Genomic DNA, 21,390 nt, shown 5'->3' with positions numbered 1-21,390 from the left:
ATAGGCTCACTACTCAGAGGAATAAGCTCACTATAGGCGATTGGTGAACATACGGTGAACATGAATTTATATTTGACATTGAGTTGAGAACAGACATAATGACCAATTGACATATTATTTTGATTTGACATTTTATGCCCAATAAAAAATCAGAATTCTCAATTCAGCTAAATTCAGATTTTTTGTTCATTGAACATAAATAAATAAACTGTTTCAGTTCAAGATATTAGCTTTTAATTTTCAGTATTTTTGTATGAGTGACATGAAAACCTGCTGCACCTTGTTACACTACATTTTACCTTCGATATTAATCATATCAGAATAAAAAGCATTTTAAAAACACAATGTCTACACGTGAAATTCTTACCATTCAGTTAGGCCACTACTCCAATTATGTAGGTGCACATTTTTGGAATATACAGGAATTAAGTTTTGATTATACTGGAACAGTAAAAACCGAAGTCAACCATGATATTTTATATAGAGAGGGCCAAACATCTACCGGAGAGGTTACTTATACACCAAGATTACTATTGGCAGATTTAAAAGGTTCTCTTAAAACTTTGCCAGCAACCGGGGGTCTCGAAAGTGCAACCAATGATGAAGGCGATCTTCCTTGGTCGTATGTTGAAAAGATAGAGGATCCTCCAGCTGAGAAAAATGAATTTCTGTCTGATATTGAAGCTGAAAACCCTCCAGACACCCAAGACAAAAAATACATTTTAGAAGACACTATAAATACATGGACTGACTATCTATACCCCAGATTTCATTCACGGACAATAAATGTAATAAAAAGTTATCAACATGGAGATGAACATGTAAGTTTTTTTTTAATTGGTACCTAGTTGTTATATAAAATGTATGAAAGTTCTAATAAGACTTTATTTATTTCCAGGAAGGTTTTGATATAGGAAGCACTGGCAGATCAATATGGAAATCAGATTATGGTGATACCTTTACAGACAATATACGGAAATATGTAGAAGAATGTGATAGCATGCAAGGATTTCAAGTGAATTTTGATTGTTACAATGGATTTTCTGGATTAGCTATTGGATGTATTGAGCATTTAGCAGATGAATATTCTAAAACTGTACTAGCTTACCCCATAATTCCTTCATATTTCAATGATAACAATCCTGCTAATCAAGAAGAAAGAGACACATCTAATTTGAAGGATTCAATGCGACTGGTAAATATAGCACTTGCAATTGAAGAATTGTCACAGAATGCTAGTCTTTTTGTGCCTTTATGTACTAGTGATAAGGGTTGGAGAAAACCTGGAAATCCCAGATCATTTGAGCATGTTTCATATAATCCTGCATTGTATTATCATTCCTCTGCTTTATTAGCATCTGCTTTAGATACCTTGAGCCAACAGTATAGACATAAAACAAATATCTATACCTTGTCTGATATGTGTGCTGATCTGACAGGCTATGGGAGAAAAATGGCCGCTGCCTCTCTAAGACTACCATTTGCATTCCATGAGTCAGAATATCTTATTGACTATTTAAATACTACCACACAGCCTATATACACTCCGATAACACCAAGTTGTAAGATTGCAACTGACAAAATATTCCAGCTTATAACAGTGAGAGGTATTCCCGAAAACTATTTGAAAGCACCAATGAAAGAGGCTAAGGAACAAATGAACATTCCAGCCTACAGATGTAGAGACATTAAAGAAATGTTTGAACTCTATTTCCAAGCTAATAACTTCCTGTCCGCAACAAATGTTACAGTTTGTGACAAACCATTAGAAGTGAAGAATCCATATCCAAATATATTTTCTGATAAACTTAATAAGTATGGCTTTATTCAAGATGATGCAAGGACATCTAATATACAGAGTTGTCCTGTCATAGCTGGATACCATAATGGAAACTTCATGGCAGATATGATAGAAAAACTGCACAGAGAAGTGAGCAGAATAAAATTTGCAAAATTGCATAAATTCAAAGAAGAAGGATTGGAAGCTGCTGATTACCAGGAATGCCTTGATAGACTTGCTGAGTTTAAGGATAATTACGAAGATGACTTCGAATTATAAGTTTTAGTTTTATTAACTGTCTCAAATAAGAAGCTTTAACACAAATAAAACAATATTTATGAAATTCATATAACTTTTATTCATGATGATTTAGATAAAATAAACCATATTCTGCAGACACTCATTCACAATAATTGTACACATTTACAGCCTTAAACTAAACGCCTCGTATCTGCAACAATCACGACGATCGCTCCAACGCTCTCTCTTTTATTCTCGTAATAAATGCCGCACCTTTGTTCTTTCTGAAGTTTTCATATGGATCATTTAAATTAACTCCTATACCTGTAATGAGAAATAATTTTTGAATATTGTGTACTGTGGAATATGTACTGTAGTGCATTTAGAAATTGAAATTATTAACTAAATTAAAAATCTGATTTATTTTAGAATATCATGAGGCTTTTTAAATTCGTAGCACAAATTATTAAGACTAAAAAAATATCACAAAAAAGTAAAAAATCTTCACGTAATCAAAACTACAACATCCCCAGTGAGGCTGGGTGCAACATACCCTCATACTGATCATGTTAAAATATCACAAAAAAAGTATTAAAAATCTTCACATAATCAAAAATACAACATCCCCATTGAGGCTGAGTGCAACATACCCTTATACTGATCATGTTAAAATATCACAAAAAAGTAAAAAATCTTCACATGATCAAAACTATAACATCCTCAGTGAGGCTGGGTGCAACATACCCTTATACTGATCATGTTAAAATATCACAAAAAAAGTATTAAAAATCTTCACATGATAAAAACTACATCCCCAGTGAGGCTGGGTGCGACATACCCTTATACTGATCCTGCCTATCGCGCACGGCCCCGCCGCTGATCGGCTCGGCGATGCCCTGACCGGCCGCGCCGAGCCCGCCCGCGCTCCAGCCCATCTTCTGCAGCAGCTGGTGGCCCTTGTTGCTCGAGTCGATACCTCCCGATGTGCTCGGGTATGATGAACCCCTGGCCAAATTAAACGAGAGATAATGAATACGAAAGATTTTTTTTGTAGTCTTCAGCAGATTAGAAGTTAGTGCCTCGTACTATTAATATCGAATTAAAATTTTAACTAATTTTATTACCGCCTATTATTTTACGTACCTATATTTTAAAAGAATTATATCAAATTCTTACACTCGAAAATAAACAAAACAATTTATTTTAAATAACACAACACAAATTCAGAATAAATATTAAAAAATCCAATAGGACCTATTCCTATATAAAATTAAGGATTATGAGACACTTCAAGTAAATTTATTCTCTGTAATCACTACATAGTATAAAACAAAGTCGCTTTCTCTGTCCCTATGTCCCTTAGTATGCTTAAATCTTTAAATCAACGCTTTTCTTTTTTTAATAGATAGAGTGATTCAAGAGTGTGATTCAATAGAGGATTCGAACGGTTAACGGTGCAAGTGTGTTGTCAAAAGTTCTTACTTTAAAATTCATATTTAATTGCTTCTTCTAAAGTTAAACTACAGTGACTGTGAAATTTTTAAGCTTTAATCTGTGTTCTATCTAAAGATTAAATAAACTGCATTAGTTTCCGTCTACAAAGTGCCATAATCATCAAATAAATATCGAACCGTAAGAATTTTTTTATATTTATCTACCCGAACGAGAATCACAACCATCTTCGCGGACAAAACGCGTAAGCGACACGTTCTGCACGGCGCTTAAGCTCTTTTAGCCACAACGTTGGGACTTGGGACGTACTGCAACGCATCGTGAGCATTTATTTCCGTGCAAATTCAATGAGATTAATATTCTGACTGAAAGTACTTTTATATGGGAGCATTTATTGCAGAGCTTTTCCAAAAATATTAAATTATTGCTATATTTCTTTTTTGCTTTAAATTGTGAAAGCAAATAAGATAGATAAAAATTCTTAATTATGTCTGCATCTGAATTGGAGTGGGGATGCTGTTCCTTAATTGATATTAATGAAGAATATATACATTGCATTAAATGCAAAAAATCTTTTCATTGTAAATGCATGAATCTGGATTCAACAACGTGTGAACCAACTGCGTGGATATGTCCTATTTGCGTCTCCCAAACACCTAAAACTAAAAATAACGATAATACACCCGTTCGTTTCAATCCGAATATAACTGTTCGTGGCAATAAGAGACAAGCTTTACAATCGCCACCGGGAACGTCAACAACAATGGCTGAGGACAGTGTACGTGCTATCATACAGGAGGTAATCGGAAATCAATTTGATACGCTGATCGGAAAGTTCACAGCTGCTATGAAAGATATATTAAACAGCGAGCTTAAATCGATGCGCGAAGAAATTAAGGATATTAGAGATTCTGTGAGTTTTATGAGCCTCCAATATGAGGATATCTTGAAAGACAGAAAAGAGGACCAAGCAATTATCAAGAAACTGCAAGAACAAAATGATGTTCTGTCAGCCACATTGAAAGATGTCTCATCGCGTCTTAATAATTTGGAACAGCAGGCTCGGGCCAACAATATTGAGCTGCAGTGTGTTCCTCAAAAGAAAAATGAGAATTTAATCGAAATAGTTAAGGAAATAGGGAAAGTTATAAATAGTGATGTGAAGGAAGAAGAGATATCCCACTGCACGCGTGTTATGAAATCCAATAATTCCAGTAAACGTCCTAAGTCTATAATTGTCCAGTTTAGTACATCGAAACGCCGAGACTCGTTTCTTGCAGCCTCAATTAACTTCAATCGTTCTAAATCTATTACTGAAAAATTAAATACTTCATACTTGGGGCTTGATGATGTTAAATCCCCTATATATATCACTGAACATCTAAGTCCCTCAAATAAAGCGTTGCATGCAGCAACCCGCATCAAGGCAAAAGAAAAAGGCTATAAACATGTTTGGGTCAGAAGTGGTCGCATTTACGTGAGGAAAACGGACTTTACTGATTACATATTAATAAGAGACATCGACTCATTGAATAAAATAGTTTGATTTGTATAATTTAGATCTATAAGCAAGTTATATTTATTGTTAGTAAGCATTAAAATTCAATAATTTAAGGATATATTATCAAAACACTCGCGGCTTGAGATCAAAATGTGAAGATTTTTATCGTAATTTATGTAATTCTATGTATGATGTAATTGTTTTGACAGAGACCTGGCTCAATGAGGATATCGTTAACAGTGAACTTTTTGACGATAGATATTTTGTTTTCCGGCGAGATAGAACGCTTACTAAATTCAATAATAAAATTAAAGGTGGCGGCGTTCTGATTGCTGTCTCAAAGAGGTTCGCTGTTAGTGAACTCGTAAATTTTAAAAGTGACTGTGAGGACCTATGGGTTTCAATCAATATTGGTGTTAGACTTAAAATTACATTTTGTGTGGTATATTTACCACCACCTGTACAAAAACCAATTCTAGATCATTTTATGGATAATTTTAATTCTGTTACTGAAAGATTAAATGACGAGCATAATATAATACTCATTGGGGATTTCAATATGAGCTGTTTGGACTGGTCTCACGTAAATATTTCTCGCTCCAACGCGTATCCTAAATTATATCAAGATTTTATAGATTTTACACATTTAAATAATTTAAAACAGTGTAATTATGTCCGTAATTTTAATAACAAATTGTTGGACTTGATTTTTGTGGATGTACTTGGTTGTCTTGTAACAGAAGCTACAGATTGTTTGTGTAAAATTGATCCTTATCATCCCCCACTTGATATAACATTGAATTTGAGTTTAGATAGCAATTTGGAACCGAACAAATCTGTCAGATTTGACTTTAATAAAGCAGACTATACGAATATCAATACGGAGCTAGGATTGATTAACTGGCATGAACTATTTAATGACCTTAGGGATCCAAATTTGATGGTTGATATTCTGTATGATCATGTCAATGATCTAATTAAAAAATTTGTTCCTACAATATCTAATAAAAAACGTAATAAGCCACCTTGGTTTAATAAAAAACTTGAGAGATGTATTCGGGAGAAAAACAAGTACATAAAAAAAATTAACCTTTATGGAAACCCCCTCGATAAAATAGCTCTTCGTTTATGCAGTAAGCGTTGTGAGAAGTTATCCAAGCAATGTTATAAATGGTATATAAGTCAAATGGAACATAAAATTAAGGAACAACCAAAGTATTTTTGGTCGTATATAAAAGCTAAGCGAAACGGATCGAGTACGTATCCAAAATGTATGTCAAATGGAGTGAATTCAGCATCTACTGGACAGGATATTTGCAATTTGTTTGGCTCATATTTCCACTCTGTATACTGCCCAGTTAGAAAGTCTTCCGAAGGAAATACGTCATCCGCCAACTTAAATATTATAAAAAATAATTCTGACTGTTTCTCTTCTTTATATATTCACAAAGATGCTATTATTACCAAGCTTAAAAAACTAGATATCTCTAAAGGGTCAGGAGCTGATAACATACCCCCTATTTTTCTGATAAACTGTGCTGATCAATTAGCTATTCCTCTTTACATCATTTTTAATATTTCGCTTAGCACTGGAATATTCCCAGATAAGTGGAAGCTAGCAAAGGTTGTTCCCATTCACAAATCTAATTCAAAAGATAATGTATGCAATTATAGGCCTATTGCAATTCTTTCAACTCTGGCAAAAGTTTTCGAAAGTTTAGTTTGTCCGAATATCCAAAGTTACTTTAAAAAATACGTATCCGACTACCAACACGGTTTCACTACTGCGAGGTCTACTTGTACTAACCTGGTTCTATTTGTAGAAAATACTATCGAGTCTGTGGATGCTAATGGGCAAGTTGATGTCGTCTATACAGACTTCTGCAAAGCGTTTGATAAAGTCTCACACAGTGTACTAATTAATAAACTATCTCTTTATGGGTTCACAGGACAATTTCTTAAATGGCTTAACTCTTATTTAGAAAAGAGGTATTTTTATGTTGTTGTTGATGGCTATAAATCTAACATATTTGATATAACCTCAGGCGTGCCGCAAGGTTCACACCTAGGGCCCATCCTGTTTAACATTTTTATAAATGATCTGCCGAATTGTTTTCTTAACTCTATTCCTTACATGTTTGCCGATGACCTTAAGTTAACCATGACTATAGGTAGCATTGATGATGCTTTGTTACTACAAGATGATGTCAACAATTTGTTCACCTGGTGCAAAAGCAATTGCATGGAGCTCAATATTAAAAAATGTTCGTGCATTACATTCACACGCAAGACCAATCCAATCATCCATAATTATACATTGAATGGGTCACACTTACAAGTTGAATCATCTATCCGAGACTTAGGGGTAATTATGGACAAAAAGTTAACATTTGTTCCTCATATTGACGCAGCGATTAATAAGGCTTCAAAATCTTTGGGTTTTATTATAAGAAACACTAAATCGTTCCAAAATGTTGAAACCAAAATAATGCTATACAATACGCTGGTGCGCAGTATACTGGAGTACTGTGTTGTTGTGTGGAGACCTCACTATGCAGTGCACAGTCTCAGGATAGAGCGTATTCAAAAGAGATTTTTAAATCATCTTGCGTTTTCTGTAGGCAAAGCAAAAGAATTAAAAGGCTATAATTACCGTCTAACCCACTTCAAAATTAAAAAGTTAGATAATAGAAGGAACGCATTAGACTTAATGTATTTATTTAAAATTTTAAACGGTCATATAAACTGTTCGGCGTTGCTATCAAAATTCAAATTTAGAGTTCCTTTTACATATCCCAGAAATCCCGTTAACCTTTTATCTCCTCCATTACGCAAGACTGTCCTTGGTTCCAACTCTCCGATTCCCAGACTATGTAGACTTTACAATAAATATGCTAAAGATTGTGATATGTTTTCCCTTAGTCTAAATAAATACAAGTACCTGGTTAATCACTTAGACTAATGGATGTTGATTTGTTGTTTAGATTTAAGTATAACTATTTTTTTTTTCTCACTGTAGGTATAATAACACCTTTTATAGTTTAATTGTACGCATGTGGTGTTTACCTACTTAAATTGTGCACTTAGTTTTAAGATTATTTTTTTGTATACTTGCTCATTTGTGTAACAATTACTGGTAAACCTAAATAAATAAATAAATAAATAAATAAAATAAATAAGAGGAAGGTTTTAGTATATAATTTATGTATTAGGTTTTAGACAAAGCGGGCGGTAAGCTAGTTTGTATACAAAACGAATTATAAATACACTCACATAAAACTAGGCGGTGTGGGTGACCGCGACTTCTCGACGCGTCGCATCTTGTCTCGCGGCGAGTCGCGGTGTCGCTCGCGATCACGTGATCGACTGCGCGACCGTGAGCGTGACCGTGACCGTGACTTGCGACGACCTGAGGGAAAATATAGATGTATTGGAATATGGTGTTTGATCATAATTAGCTGAAATAATAATAATAGTTAAAAAAACTAAAAAACACGCTTTTTATAGAAAATTTTATCAAATTAGTGTATTGTCATCGGTCCTCAATAAATCTACAAAGTTTGAACGAAATCTGGCCGTTTAAAGTGGGTCAAAATCGCGCCCATAGAAGTCGGTTTCAAACATACAGGTGAAGCTAATATAAAGCGTGTAAAAAAATTGATATTATATCTATACTAATATTATAAAGCTGAAGAGTTTGTTTGTTTGTTTGAACGCGATAATCTCGGTAACTACTGGTCCGATTTGAAATATTCTTTCGTTGTTAGATAGTTCATTTATCGAGGAAGGCTATATTATATCATCACGATACGACCAACAAGAGCGGAGCCACGGGGGTGAAACCGCGCGGAGCAGCTAGTATCAAATATGTATTGGACTAGGGCCAGGATAATATAAGATAAAGATTTGAAATAATTGGTATTGGTTTAAAATTAGAATATAGCAAACATACATATATGGGGCATTTCACGCGAAGCGGACACAGATTTTTGGGTCAGGTTACCGATTTATATCCCCATACTAGCCCTAGTTGGTTAGCGCGACATTCTGCAGTGGGGATGCAGATATATGGGGATATTGCCGCGCTTCGCCATTATAATACATGTAGCTTCGAAACTTCTGCGATGACCACTCTAGAACTTGGCATGTAGTTTAAGCATAATATAAGCCATTTATTTAATGATCTTAAAAAATTTTAAAAATATGCTAAGTTCGTAAAAAATTACAAAGAAAAATATTTTTTAATTTTTCTTAGGAATTTAAAAATAAATTCGATATCAAAAATATGAGAATAAAAAGGTTTTTAATGGGGGTTATTATTCAGTCATCTATTTATTAAAAAATCCTTTTCTTTAACTGATAATTACATTCAAAGTCATGCATGCCTCGCGCTTGCTGACATCTTCAAAGACCTGTATTTTGAAAACTAAGCTTCTAAATGCAAAAATATTTCGTATACATACCGAGGATATATACTGGTGTAACATACTAAAATATAACCGAAATCGGAAACCTGACCCAAAAATCTGTGTCCGCTTCGCGTGAAATGCCCCATATATATGTTGAACAGAGAATTAAAACAAGTATATTCTAGCAATAATCTTTACAGTTATACAAATATGAGAATTTACTTTAAAAATTTATCCTGTTATAAAATATATCTGCAAAATATATCTTTCATTATCTAAGGGCCGATTTTTCAATGCTTGGATAAAACTTATCCGTCCAATAAAGTATTACACGATAATATTAAAATTTCACGTAAACGTTACGTACTTAATACGTTTCTAAAATGGTAGTTTTATACAGTACTTGACGAATAAGTTTTAACCAAGGATGGAAAAATCAGCCCTTAGAAGAATCAATTAATAATTGGACAGCCTCTAAGTTATTGGAAGTTTCTATTAAAGCTATTAATTAATTCATAAAATTGAAGTTGCAATATTCATAAACAATATCGAATAAAGAAAATGACAATAAAATAATAAATTCTCACTATCTCTATCCCTCCTCCACGTCGTGGGCCTTCGTCTGGGCGACGGCGACCGTGACTTTGACTTCCGCGGTGATAATGGAATTACCGGCTTCGGCTCTGGTGATTTACTTAATGACCTGGGAAATAAAGATTATAATCATTTTAAATGAGTCTGTTTTAAACTCTGTCGAAATTGCGAATAATAAGAACATGATTTATAACTTGTTTGTGTAATAATTATTAACTGTTAAGTGTATTTATATTAGTGTAATTATATTGTAAATTATAACACCTTAATATACCATGGCTAAATGCAAATAAAGTATTTATTTATTTATAGTGTTAAATGATAATATAATTTATTTCCACCCCAAAACTAATAAAATACCTTCAAGAAATATTAAAATTTTATGTGGCGGTTACATTCTTAATAACTCAAGCCCCAGAACCACAGACACAATAGAAAATCTATTGTGTCTGGGACCGATTGGGCCGCTTGGGGCTCAATGGGCTAAGAATTGTATTCATATAACGTTATTATAATTTATGACAGTTAGAAATTGTTTTATCTTTGGAATTATCTTATTGGAATGTTTTGATAAAAACTGAAAAAAACATACCTATATCTTCTTCCCGGAGGTGTTGGTTGTTTCTGTAAGTCTTTTGGTATTGGGCTGGGCGACTTTGACTTCATCCTTCGCCCTTGCGCAATCGCTTCCTCTTTATTCTTTCTAGCTGCATTCTTTGCTTTGTAATATTCATATAATCCTAATTTCTCCCATCCTTCACTGTAAGAGTATTATCAGTTTTAGTAAAGTTTTAAAAGTGAAAATGTAATATAACATGAATCCCATTATTTATCAAATTAAGTTAAATTGTACTAATACAGTTCTTACTGTAATTCATCATTCTAAACGTTATTATAAGCAAGTAATAAAATATGTAACAAGTACATCACACATCGCTCATAATGTATTTTTTTAGTTTGAGTTTGAGTTTAAACAAATGTTTTAACATTTTCAATGAACTGAATAGCAACATTTGTTTAATTCTTAACAATATTATAAAACGAATAAATAAAAAGAGAACTAACTTATCCCTCGGCCGTTCATGGTTAGGTGAGGCATAGAAGGCGTCAACAGCTTGTAAGAGCCTCTCATTTGGCGGAGCGGGTGGCGGCAGTCTTATACGAGCTGGGTCTAACGGCTTGTATTTGTCGTCTTCCAACTAAAAATTAACTTCTATTATATTTTTTTTTATGTTAGAGCAAGCAAAGGAGCAGATGGGCCATCTGATGTTAAGTGGTCGCCACCGCCCATAAGTGAATTTAATTTTATACAGAAAAAATACAATTGCTGTGTGTTATTTCTAGGAGTTAATGCTACAGTGCGTTAAGAAAAATCTGAAGTCATTCATATTGCAATGAGAACTGTTGAAACTGACAAATGATTTGATAAAGTATGAACTATATTATGTATATTGTGTTTTCTATTAACTAAATATTTCAGTAAAAAATGCCTTTTATGTTCTATTTGACATCAAGAGATTCCCAATAGCAGTGCAGGTCTACAAATCGATAGAAAAGATAATGTGCTTAATTCATAGAATGACTGAGTGCATTGTGATTTCATAAGTACATTGTTAGTCATGCACAGAATAAGAATGTTTATAAATTCTGTTACTTTTGAAACCAGGTTAAGATCAAAAGACTTATTTAAATCACTCAAACATTTATTTTATTATTTATTTTTTTGTTTCAATGAAAACTAACTTACCATTATAAGAGGTACCATCAAACCAGCAGGTAATTCAAAGTATGGGACTGAGGGCATCAGCTCTTCGTTGTTAATTTCTGGGAAAGGGGGGAATCCTGGTGGGGGCTTACTGAGATCTGGAAGACCATTTTGGAAAGCCAATGGCAGTGGCTTAGGTTCGAAACCGGGAGGCGGTTGCGAGAAATTTATGTTTGGTAAAATGGACAAGTCAGGTTCATCAGCTTGTTCCGTTTTTTGTTGTTTCATTTGATCAAACATTTGACTATCAAAACTGTTTTCATTCCCGCTCAAACTATTGTTTGACGCATAATTGTCCCCACTCTCGCTTCCGAACTGCTGGTGGTTTGGTCCAAAATTCTGATCAAATCCGCCCATCGGAGGATACCCTTGGTCATTGAAATTGTTTTGGAAGGGATTTTGCATATTTTGCTGATTATCTTTGTTTGATTCCTGGCTATTTAGTTCTAGTGCATGCTTTTGCATCTCCATTTGTTGTATTTGTTGCAATGTGTGAGCGACAAAGGCTTGATGCTGTGTTTGATAGCTGCAATGAAGAGTTTATTAGAATTTACTCTTTTAACTGTTAATTTTACGAAAGACGGATATAACATACTTTTCAAAGGTAGATTTTGTTTGTTGTGTTAAATGAGCGATAGCATTCGAATGCTGCGCAATCAGGTTATTCTGGTACTCTTGATATGAACTGGTAGGGCTCTTCATCTTTTCAATGACCCCCGAGTCGAAGTAGTTGGACTTGGATTCCCAGAGACGAAGCAGTTTGTTAAGCTTAGCCTCCTGTTCTTCAGTAACGGCTGAAATGTAAAAAGGATTACACGGTTGTCGCAAGAGCCAAGCTGACTCAAGCAAGTTTTACCTGACTGACAAACCACAGGATGATGCTCTAGATGTTAAGTAGATGAGAATGCACAAAAAGACAAGAGACCTAAATTTTGAGGACATTATTGTAAATATGTTACCTATACTGGCATTGCAAAACATTGGAACCACCACATTTTCCAAATTTTTCTTGAGATCTTCGGCGTTTTTGCGTGCACTGTAATTAGGAATAATAGTATCATAGACACCGAATTGACATCGATCGCAAGGGACACGATATATTAAACAACTTTACAACTCAAAACTTTATAGAAAAGAAGTACATAGATAGATAATCACAAAAACAATACTATTAAAGTACATACATTTTTTTAACAGAAAAAGAAAATATAAATATGAAGATAAGATCCAGACATATATTTGAAACAAAAAAATTTTGGCCTCCCTTTGTGCAAAGGAATACAAAACCGTGACGTAATGTTAAAACAAAAAAATAAAAACATGTTAGAAAGCAAAATGACCTTAAGAAAACACCTCACTAATTCCCAAAAACCCAAATTTTGATGACATACAATAAGTACCATAAGATGTGATTTAAATTCTTGTTTTTATATACTAACCAGTGATGTAAGACGTCGTTGACTAGATATATGATGTGCAGTTTTTGTGTGAAAGCCGCTCCAGGCTGGGTAACCTTCCGCAGCAGATGTTGAGAAATCACTTTGCCTGCATCTGCTGATGAAGCATGCTGCAGTATCCATCCTTTTCCTAAAATTAAAGCCTTATTAATCCTAACCATGAATCTAAGAAATGAAATTGTAAACAATAATGCATAACTAATATGCTTGAACAAAACAATTGGAATTACACAAAATTCTAATATACCTGCTGATATGCTATCTTTAGTGCAAGATTCAATAATGGGTTGTAAGATGTTGTCTAACTCCGATAAGCTGATGTTGTTATCTTCTGCCATGATCTGTATAGTCTCTACCTGAGCTTTGCTCACCAATTCATTGATTTTAGCTTGTTGCTGTTGAATGAGTACCTAAAATGGTTTAGTAATAAATAGAACATTACACAGATAAAAAAATGTACAGAGATAGTATTCTTTAAACAGAGCTTTTCTATATAATATTATGTATTATGAGATAGAGATAGAAGGCTCTAATGTTTATTGCTCTATTTAAAAAATGTTTGAAGCTATTAAGGATGTGTGTGAATATAAATCCTACATAAAATAAATCTGTCTTATGTATAATTACAGACATGCATTTAAAACAAACTATTTTATCTTATACAGATATAATTCATGCCTGAAATCTGACCTGCCATCCAAATACCTATTACTGGAACATTTATCTTTATATACAAAAAATAAAAAGAATGAAGCACATTAAAAACATTATAAAAATTATTTCTATTTAAAAGTTGCATTCAATATTTACAACAAAAGCAGACTAGCCCACTTTTTCGTTCCAATTAGATACAAATATTGTTATGCATCTAGACTTTGTACATAGTGGCATTTTTTAAACATAATATAAACAAAAATATGACAGTCTGTAAGAAAACTGTGAATAAAAGCAAATAATTTACAAGTGAAATGATACAATCGTATTATATTAAACTCACATTATGTTGAGCATTAAGATTATTCTCTGACTGAGTGATTTGGTCTTTTAACATGTTGATCTGAGCATTCACATTGTCAATCTCAAGGGAGTGGTGCGTAGCGGGCGGGGCCGAGTTCGCCGCGAGCCATTGCTGCAGCGCCGGAGCCGCCGCCATCGTCGCAGCCAGCCCGAGCTGGGCAGGCGTCGCGCCAGCCTGTTGGGGCATTACATATTGCCTTGTCTGTGCCATATAAGCCCCGGACGGAGGAGGGGCCGCCTGGCCACCGGCCGATTGCTTTAGAACTATAAACAGCGGAGGGTCACTTGAAACGGTTATAACACATCAGCGATCGGGCGCGACCGCGACTATCTCTAATCTTTTAACCACCATCGTCAATATGCTTACTTGCTTGCTCTGTCGTCACTTTGTACTGGTAGTAGTTGAAGTACTCGCCACCGTACAGGAAACTGAATTTGGGATTGTTCTTTTGTTTCGTCTTGGTCATCTTCTCGAACTCGGGCCCATTTCGTGCGACAAATTGGGCGAGTTTGTCGATTATATTGCGAAGATCTTGATCTGCAAGTTGCCGAACGGTTTGATAATTATTGAACTATATGAATAAATTACATAGTGAATAAGAAATTCTAAATTTACCTTGTGGCGGCTGTGGAAGCTCCATTTTATCTTGATTTATAGTTATTTTTAGGTTAACACTAACTAACAATTGTCCATCATTACAGTCACTTTTTAAAATGTTCTGTAAAATGATACACTGGAAAACATAATACACCTTAAATACACCGATTAGCACAAACAATATAAAACATAATCATTTAATACGATGGTGCACGATACAGTTAAACATCGGCAGCCATTATTAATTGTTTTAATGTTTGCTTTTTTTATTTTTTGGCATAGGCAATACCATACCAAATTGGTACGTCGCGTGTGTATCCCAAATCTTGAATCAGCTTAATAAAGTATATTCACTAATAATTATTAGTAGAGTATAATATTAAATAAGAGATCAATCAATCTATACATAAATTATTGGAAATGAAATTTACCTTAGCCTTAGATATAATGCAATATAATGGCTGTTTTCCAATTACAGAGCATAATGCGACTCAGTGGCGCACAATGCCGGCAGGTTGCGTTGTATGTTCAGTGTTGAAAAAAAAAATATTCATTGAGCTAGCAACCTCATTAATGTGTAAATAAAGTGGTATACATAATAATTGGACTGGTTGAAAAATATTTACAAACAATTAATTAACCGTGTTTTCCAATTACAGCACTAGAGCGCATTATGCGGTATAATGCTTAATGATCTAAGACAGCAGTAATTGTAATAAACTACAGTAATTGGAAAACAGCCTAAATATATATAAAAAATACTGTTTTGTACTGTTATTCAAATATTCAATTAATGAAGCGTTGCACCGGAAATACTTTACAATAATATAGGTCTGCCATAATTATTTCAAAAGTAATTAATTAATATATTTAAACATCCGTCGAATCTGTTTAAAAAAAAATGACACAACAGTATTTTGTGACTTGTCAATATCAAAATGACAGTGACAAGTTTTTTTCACTGGATAATGGATATAATCAAAGAGTATAATAATATATAGGGGATATAATAAACTGTGACTTAAACGTGTGTTTATTTCTCTGATTTTCGCAAACTGTGATAAAATAAAGTAAGCGATAATTTAAAAGATTATCCAGTAAGTTAAAAGGCGTTAGATTTTCATGTAGTATTCTAACATCCACTTTACATTTAAGCTATGGGTCGTCGAAAGTCGAAAAGAAAGCCACCACCAAAACGCAAAGCTATTGAGCCTCTTGATCAACAATTTAACTGTCCGTTTTGCAACCACGAAAAATCTTGTGAAGTAAAAATGTAAGTATACTTGAATTAAGATGCAAATTAACGATGTTTAATAAGCAGTATTACAAATGTGTCCTATATATTTCCAGGGATCGCGCAAGAAATACAGCGCGCATCCAATGCCGGGTCTGTTTAGAAGATTTTCAAACCACAACAAATGTTTTATCTGAACCTATAGATGTTTACAATGATTGGGTTGATGCCTGTGAAAGCGCTAATTAGGTCTAAGGCCATATGTATAATTATGTATTTTAAGGATTGCATTGAATATATCGTGTGAGAATGATTGCAACATCATTGATATTATTTTTTTGTTATTAATGGATATTTCCTAGAGTTATTAAGTACTTGACTTAAATAAATCTTAAGTTTCCTGAAGTAATTTTTATTTTTTAATATGTCCCTTATAGTAATTTACTCACACCTACAACAATACAGTCTGCATTATGAAACTCTGTTTTACTTATATACCACTATGTGTATATCTTTATATCTACATACTATGTGTATATCTGCTTAGATAATAAAGTTTATCTAAAGACACTTACATAGGCATTAAATAGTTTTATACATGTTAGATCTTCATTGCCACTAATTTATCCCTGTAAAACAAGAAATATGGACAAACTAGTAATAGAGAAAAAATATGGCAGAATTACTAAATTAGAGTTTTTAGCCACAAGGGATTGCATGGAGATATCAGAAGTTATGATTTGCATATTTTTTTGTTCATATAGATTTGCTCTGAAACTGAGTGACATGTTGGCATTCATTTTTCGTGTGCGTTACCCAGGCAAAATGTTTTGCTTTAGAGAGATGAGACTTAAACAAATAATTAGTGTATCATGAGGAGCAATTTGTTTACTAATAGCAAAATTTGTTTGAATTGTAGTTTTTAAGTTATTTAAGAAAAACAAATTTTGCTGGAGTAACGTTTGAAACGTTACCCAGGCAAAATCGTCTTTCAAAAATTAGTTTCAGCACGGAACCAAATACATGAATAGATAGCTTTTGTTGAGTAGTAAATGTTTATAAATAGCAAAATTTGTGTGTGGTATAGTTCTTTAGTTATTTAAGATTTTGCTGCGGTAACGTTTTGGGATTTCCCAGATCTCGAAAACGGCTCAACGCAGAAGTTTGAAAAAAATACCAATAAAAGACCTTAATTTGTTTAAATTTGTTTAATCATTAGTTTTTGATTTGGTTGACGTAAACCAATGTAATTAAATGGTTTCAAAAATCAGAAGAAGCGGGTTTACATGTAAACCAATACACTTATAACCAAATAAACAGCTGTAAAAAATACCCGTGGTTCGACGCTTGTTTACAGCAGACATTTTAGATTTCATACTTTACACGTTAAGAAGATAAAAACAAATTTGATTTATTTTAGACTGGTCGTACTTTAGCGATCGAATACGCAGTTCCCATAACATTAAGAAACATGGCATACTTTAAACAAATTAAAATGATTCATGAAAATTCTTTCCTGTTAATTTCAGCCTTGAATTACGGCTCTAATGAAAGTTATCTCAAAAACAAGAATATGTCAGCAATTCTCTAATAAGCCGACCAAATTGAAAAGGTCACGTAAAAGCGACTGCACCGTACGTACGGGTAATCTTCGCAAATTAGCAGCTTGGTAACCGATGTTTTGTACAGTTAAGCAGAAAAACGTTATTCGTGAAGCCGATTTTTTAATATTTTTTAAGTGCAGTACCATATTACACAATTTTTACTAGTTAATAAAAGTGTAATATCATAGTGTATAATTTATTGTATTATATTGTTGTTTTCTCATTTAAAAGTTTTGTGATTATATACATTTTTTATAGAATATGCTCGAAACCGTCCCTCATAAGGGCAAGAAATATAGGCAAGCCGATAATACATATTTTGTAAAAAAAAAACATTAAATGTGCTTTGCACATTACACACACAACGCCGACTCAATTCCAACTCAAGTCACACTGTGGTATTGAAATATGAGCTTTATGTCGTGTTACTTAGAGTGGATATTTCAACATTAAGTTAAAAGAAGGTTACGACGCTTTGACAATGATTGGTTCACGGGTTATCCACCTGTGGCAGTCACATGTAATGTTAAAATATTCACTCTAAGTAACACGTAACAAAACTCAAAAATGTTGATGCTAAGGCAAAGCAATACATATAATTTGTATGAGACTGATTTTTTAAATAAAAATAATGAATCTTAACCATTTTATTATTTTAACTAACCTGACCAGAAAACTTTTGTATTCAACTGTACTAACAAAACATCTATATTATCCTGTTCATTTCAGATGGTTGCGCTTATGTATGGTGCGGTCGCTTTTATGTGACCTTTTCAATTTGGTCGGCTCATTAGAGAATTGCTGACATAATCTTGTTTTTGAGATAACTTTCATTAGAGCCGTAATTCAAAGCTGCAATTAACAGGAAGGAATTTTCAGGAATCATTTTAATTTGTTTAAAGTATGCCATGTTTCTTAATGTTATGGGAACTGCGTATTTGATCGCTAAAGTACGACCAGTCTAAAATAAATCAAATTTGTTTGTATCTTCTTAATGTGTAAAGTATGAAATCTAATATTTCTGATGTAAACAAGCGTCGAACCACGGGTATTTTTTACAGCTGTTTATTTGGTTATAAGTGTATTGGTTTACTTGCAAACCCGTTTCTTCTGATTTTTGAAACCATTTAATTACATTGGTTTACGTCAACCAAATCAAAAACTAATGAATAAACAAATTTAAACAAATTGAGGTCTTTTATTGGTATTTTTTTCAAACTTCTGCGTTGAGCCGTTTTCGAGATCTGGGAAATCCCAAAACGTTACCGCAGCAAAATCTTAAATAACTAAAGAACTATACCACACACAAATTTTGCTATTTATAAACATTTACTACGCAACAAAAGCTATCTATTCATGTATTTGGTTCCGTGCTGAAACTAATTTTTGAAAGACGATTTTGCCTGGGTAACGTTTCAAACGTTACTCCAGCAAAATTTGTTTTTCTTAAATAACTTAAAAACTACAATTCAAACAAATTTTGCTATTAGTAAACAAATTGCTCCTCATGATACACTAATTATTTGTTTAAGTCTCATCTCTCTAAAGCAAAACATTTTGCCTGGGTAACGCACACCATTTTTCGAGTTTCTTGCTTGAATGGAATATGATGTCCATAACTATAATGGTTTGTGTTGTCTATAACTTCTGTACTGTATAATGGACGATATTTAAGTTCTCTAAAATAAGGTCTATTGGGACCCATTTCATGTTTTGTTATTAATTTTAAGAAAGGAACTCCTTCTAATTTGACCATTCCCTTTTTTTTATATAAACTATGTTAAAAGTTAATATTTAAGGTACCTTCGAGAATAAAAACACTGAAATATATTTTATATTTTTTTATTAAACAGAAAATGCATTTTAGCAAAGATAATATGAATATCATTTTTAAGTTCATAAATAAAATAGGCTTGCTAGTATCACTTCAATTCCTTTACAATATTAAATAATATATTTTATAATAATACATTTGGCTATAATATAATATTATCTTTGCTAATAAATATTTTGAGTAAATTATTACCTACACATCCATAGATAAAAATATTTGCTTTGATATTGAACACTACTGAACAATTGTGCTCTAAAGCTAATAAGAATATATTTTTATATAACAATGATTATTCTGCTGATACAATATTCCACTTACAGATGATATATTGGAATGTATGTTCATGTTGGAACACTATCATTTAAACCTAGATAGGAAGTCAAAAACATCAAGCATATTTTAATAATTGAACTTTTACGGTAATAACACCCTACATTCACAATACTAAAATCAACAATCAAGTAACTGTAATAAGTATCTAAAGTTTAACTTTGCTAAATTGTACTTTGAGAATCCCATGGAACAAGCGTCGCTATTTAGCTTAAGGTTATATTATATGACATGAGGATCCCTAGCCTACCTCAGTGAGAAGATTCGTAAATCGTAATACTAATACTTTGACATCTTCACTTAAGCTACGAACAATACATAACATCAACTATGCAACACAATTAGACAGCATCAAGCTGTATCACATTCGTAATAAAAACAAATAAATAAATTTTATATTGAAATAATATAATACACTATATAGACAATTGTTGAGCTATTGCCTACTAACAACCCCAGGATTTCCGCAACCATGTCACATTATTTTCGAAAAAATAAACATGTCTATATAAGAAGGAAAAATATTTACAAAGTATAATTTCATCTATAAAAAATAAATGTTAAAATAACTGTATAATATATGACATGGTTCTCAGATTTGCATACCACCGAGCCCTCTGTGCATAAGCTGTGTATAGATTTACAGGACATTAGATTAGATATAGGACATAGCTCATAGAGGATATAATAATATTTAACGTTTGTGTAATTAATAAAAAATAAATAGAAACTCAGGATTACAACAAAATAATTTCATAATCAAAAATTAAGACCAATGGTACTTATACACAGAAGTCAAAATTTCCCCATATCTATATAGGAGTCGTATTGTAATTCATAACTATCATATAAGGTCTGTTCTTCATTAGTGGGAACATTCGGCGAAGGGGTTAAAAATTTCGTACTAGTCGTATCTTCACAAATGGCCGTGTCATCTGAACTTTCACTGTGGCTATCGATGTACTCGAACAATTTTCTTTGGATATCATCGCAATCATCAGTTTCATCCACATTACAAGCACTCGTCTCTTCGACATTAACAGCATCAAAGGAATGGGAAAGCAAAGCGTCTTCGCACGGTACTGCGATCTCGACACGAGACGAACACGCGTCTTCTGTGAATCTTCCGGAATCGCCCAATTCCGAAATATTCAGGGACAAAGTGTCGTCGGTCACTGTGAGGGAATCCATTGGCACATTACTCTCGACTTTGACTTCAACTTTACCGGCACTCAATATGTTGTCTTTGGTAACGGTTATCGAATCGTCGTCCGATAGATCTCCGTCTGCATTTAGGGTAACAGAATCGTCGTTTTCATCTTTAGCAACGTGCAAATGTTCCAAGTCGTCCACGCATTTGGTGGAGTCGTCACTATCGGAGACGAGAAGCTCTATACTTCTGTCCAACAAGCCGGTGTCGGTGCAAGTCGAGAGATCGTCTTGGAACACGATTTCGACGCTCCGTATTCTCATGAGGGGCATTTTGGCCGGTGACACTTCGTTGCCTTTCGCCGTCCTGACTTTTATATTGAGACTTGAGTCAGCTAATGATTCCGTGCACTCGCTAGTATCGTC

At 33.4% G+C, this 21,390-nt stretch overlaps 4 protein-coding genes across 6 annotated transcripts; 2 read left to right on the top strand and 2 right to left on the bottom strand.

Annotated features, from left to right (window-relative positions):
• The first annotated feature begins 118 nt into the window (after window positions 1–118).
• On the top strand, window positions 119–2,139 carry mst (misato mitochondrial distribution and morphology regulator). Its single transcript, XM_090106788.1, has 2 exons — window positions 119–821; window positions 899–2,139. Exons 1-2 carry the CDS (start codon window positions 345–347, stop codon window positions 2,057–2,059), a joined length of 1,638 nt encoding a protein of 545 aa, XP_089962914.1. The 5' UTR covers window positions 119–344; the 3' UTR covers window positions 2,060–2,139.
• scaf6 (SR-related CTD associated factor 6) lies at window positions 2,115–15,075 on the bottom strand. 2 transcript variants are annotated; one of them, XM_090106786.1, is made up of 14 exons: window positions 14,832–15,075; window positions 14,583–14,753; window positions 14,196–14,479; window positions 13,446–13,608; window positions 13,181–13,328; window positions 12,701–12,777; window positions 12,337–12,535; window positions 11,724–12,267; window positions 11,042–11,175; window positions 10,569–10,736; window positions 9,970–10,085; window positions 8,247–8,382; window positions 2,859–3,025; window positions 2,115–2,344 (listed from the first exon to the last, which is right to left on the bottom strand). In XM_090106786.1, exons 1-14 carry the CDS (start codon window positions 14,854–14,856, stop codon window positions 2,241–2,243), a joined length of 2,436 nt encoding a protein of 811 aa, XP_089962912.1. In that variant the 5' UTR covers window positions 14,857–15,075; the 3' UTR covers window positions 2,115–2,240. The 2 variants fall into 2 exon arrangements, with proteins under 2 accessions (XP_089962912.1, XP_089962913.1); XM_090106787.1 differs by lacking the exon at window positions 14,832–15,075 and having other exon boundaries at window positions 14,196–14,390; window positions 14,583–14,702.
• A 740-nt stretch (window positions 15,076–15,815) lies between these two features.
• LOC149904440 (transcription elongation factor 1 homolog) lies at window positions 15,816–16,452 on the top strand. 2 transcript variants are annotated; one of them, XM_090107412.1, is made up of 3 exons: window positions 15,816–15,883; window positions 15,969–16,086; window positions 16,164–16,452. In XM_090107412.1, the coding sequence occupies exons 2-3, from the start codon at window positions 15,971–15,973 to the stop codon at window positions 16,294–16,296; spliced, it is 249 nt and encodes an 82-aa protein (XP_089963538.1). In that variant the 5' UTR covers window positions 15,816–15,883; window positions 15,969–15,970; the 3' UTR covers window positions 16,297–16,452. The 2 variants fall into 2 exon arrangements, with proteins under 2 accessions (XP_089963538.1, XP_089963539.1); XM_090107413.1 differs by lacking the exon at window positions 15,816–15,883 and having other exon boundaries at window positions 15,890–16,086.
• Window positions 16,453–19,484: 3,032 nt separating this feature from the next.
• On the bottom strand, window positions 19,485–21,372 carry LOC149904439 (uncharacterized). The gene has a single exon (XM_090107411.1). It carries the CDS (start codon window positions 21,295–21,297, stop codon window positions 20,611–20,613), a length of 687 nt encoding a protein of 228 aa, XP_089963537.1. The 5' UTR covers window positions 21,298–21,372; the 3' UTR covers window positions 19,485–20,610.
• Between the last annotated feature and the right edge of the window lie 18 nt (window positions 21,373–21,390).

Source organism: Colias eurytheme, chromosome 11 (assembly GCF_061535395.1).
Source record: "Colias eurytheme isolate Ceu_HAF_F1 chromosome 11, ilColEury1 Martin Lab GWU primary, whole genome shotgun sequence".
Taxonomy (NCBI): Eukaryota; Metazoa; Arthropoda; class Insecta; order Lepidoptera; family Pieridae; genus Colias; species Colias eurytheme.
The sequence above is the reverse complement of the archived record's forward strand: the minus strand, read 5'-3'. Positions and strand labels throughout refer to the sequence as shown.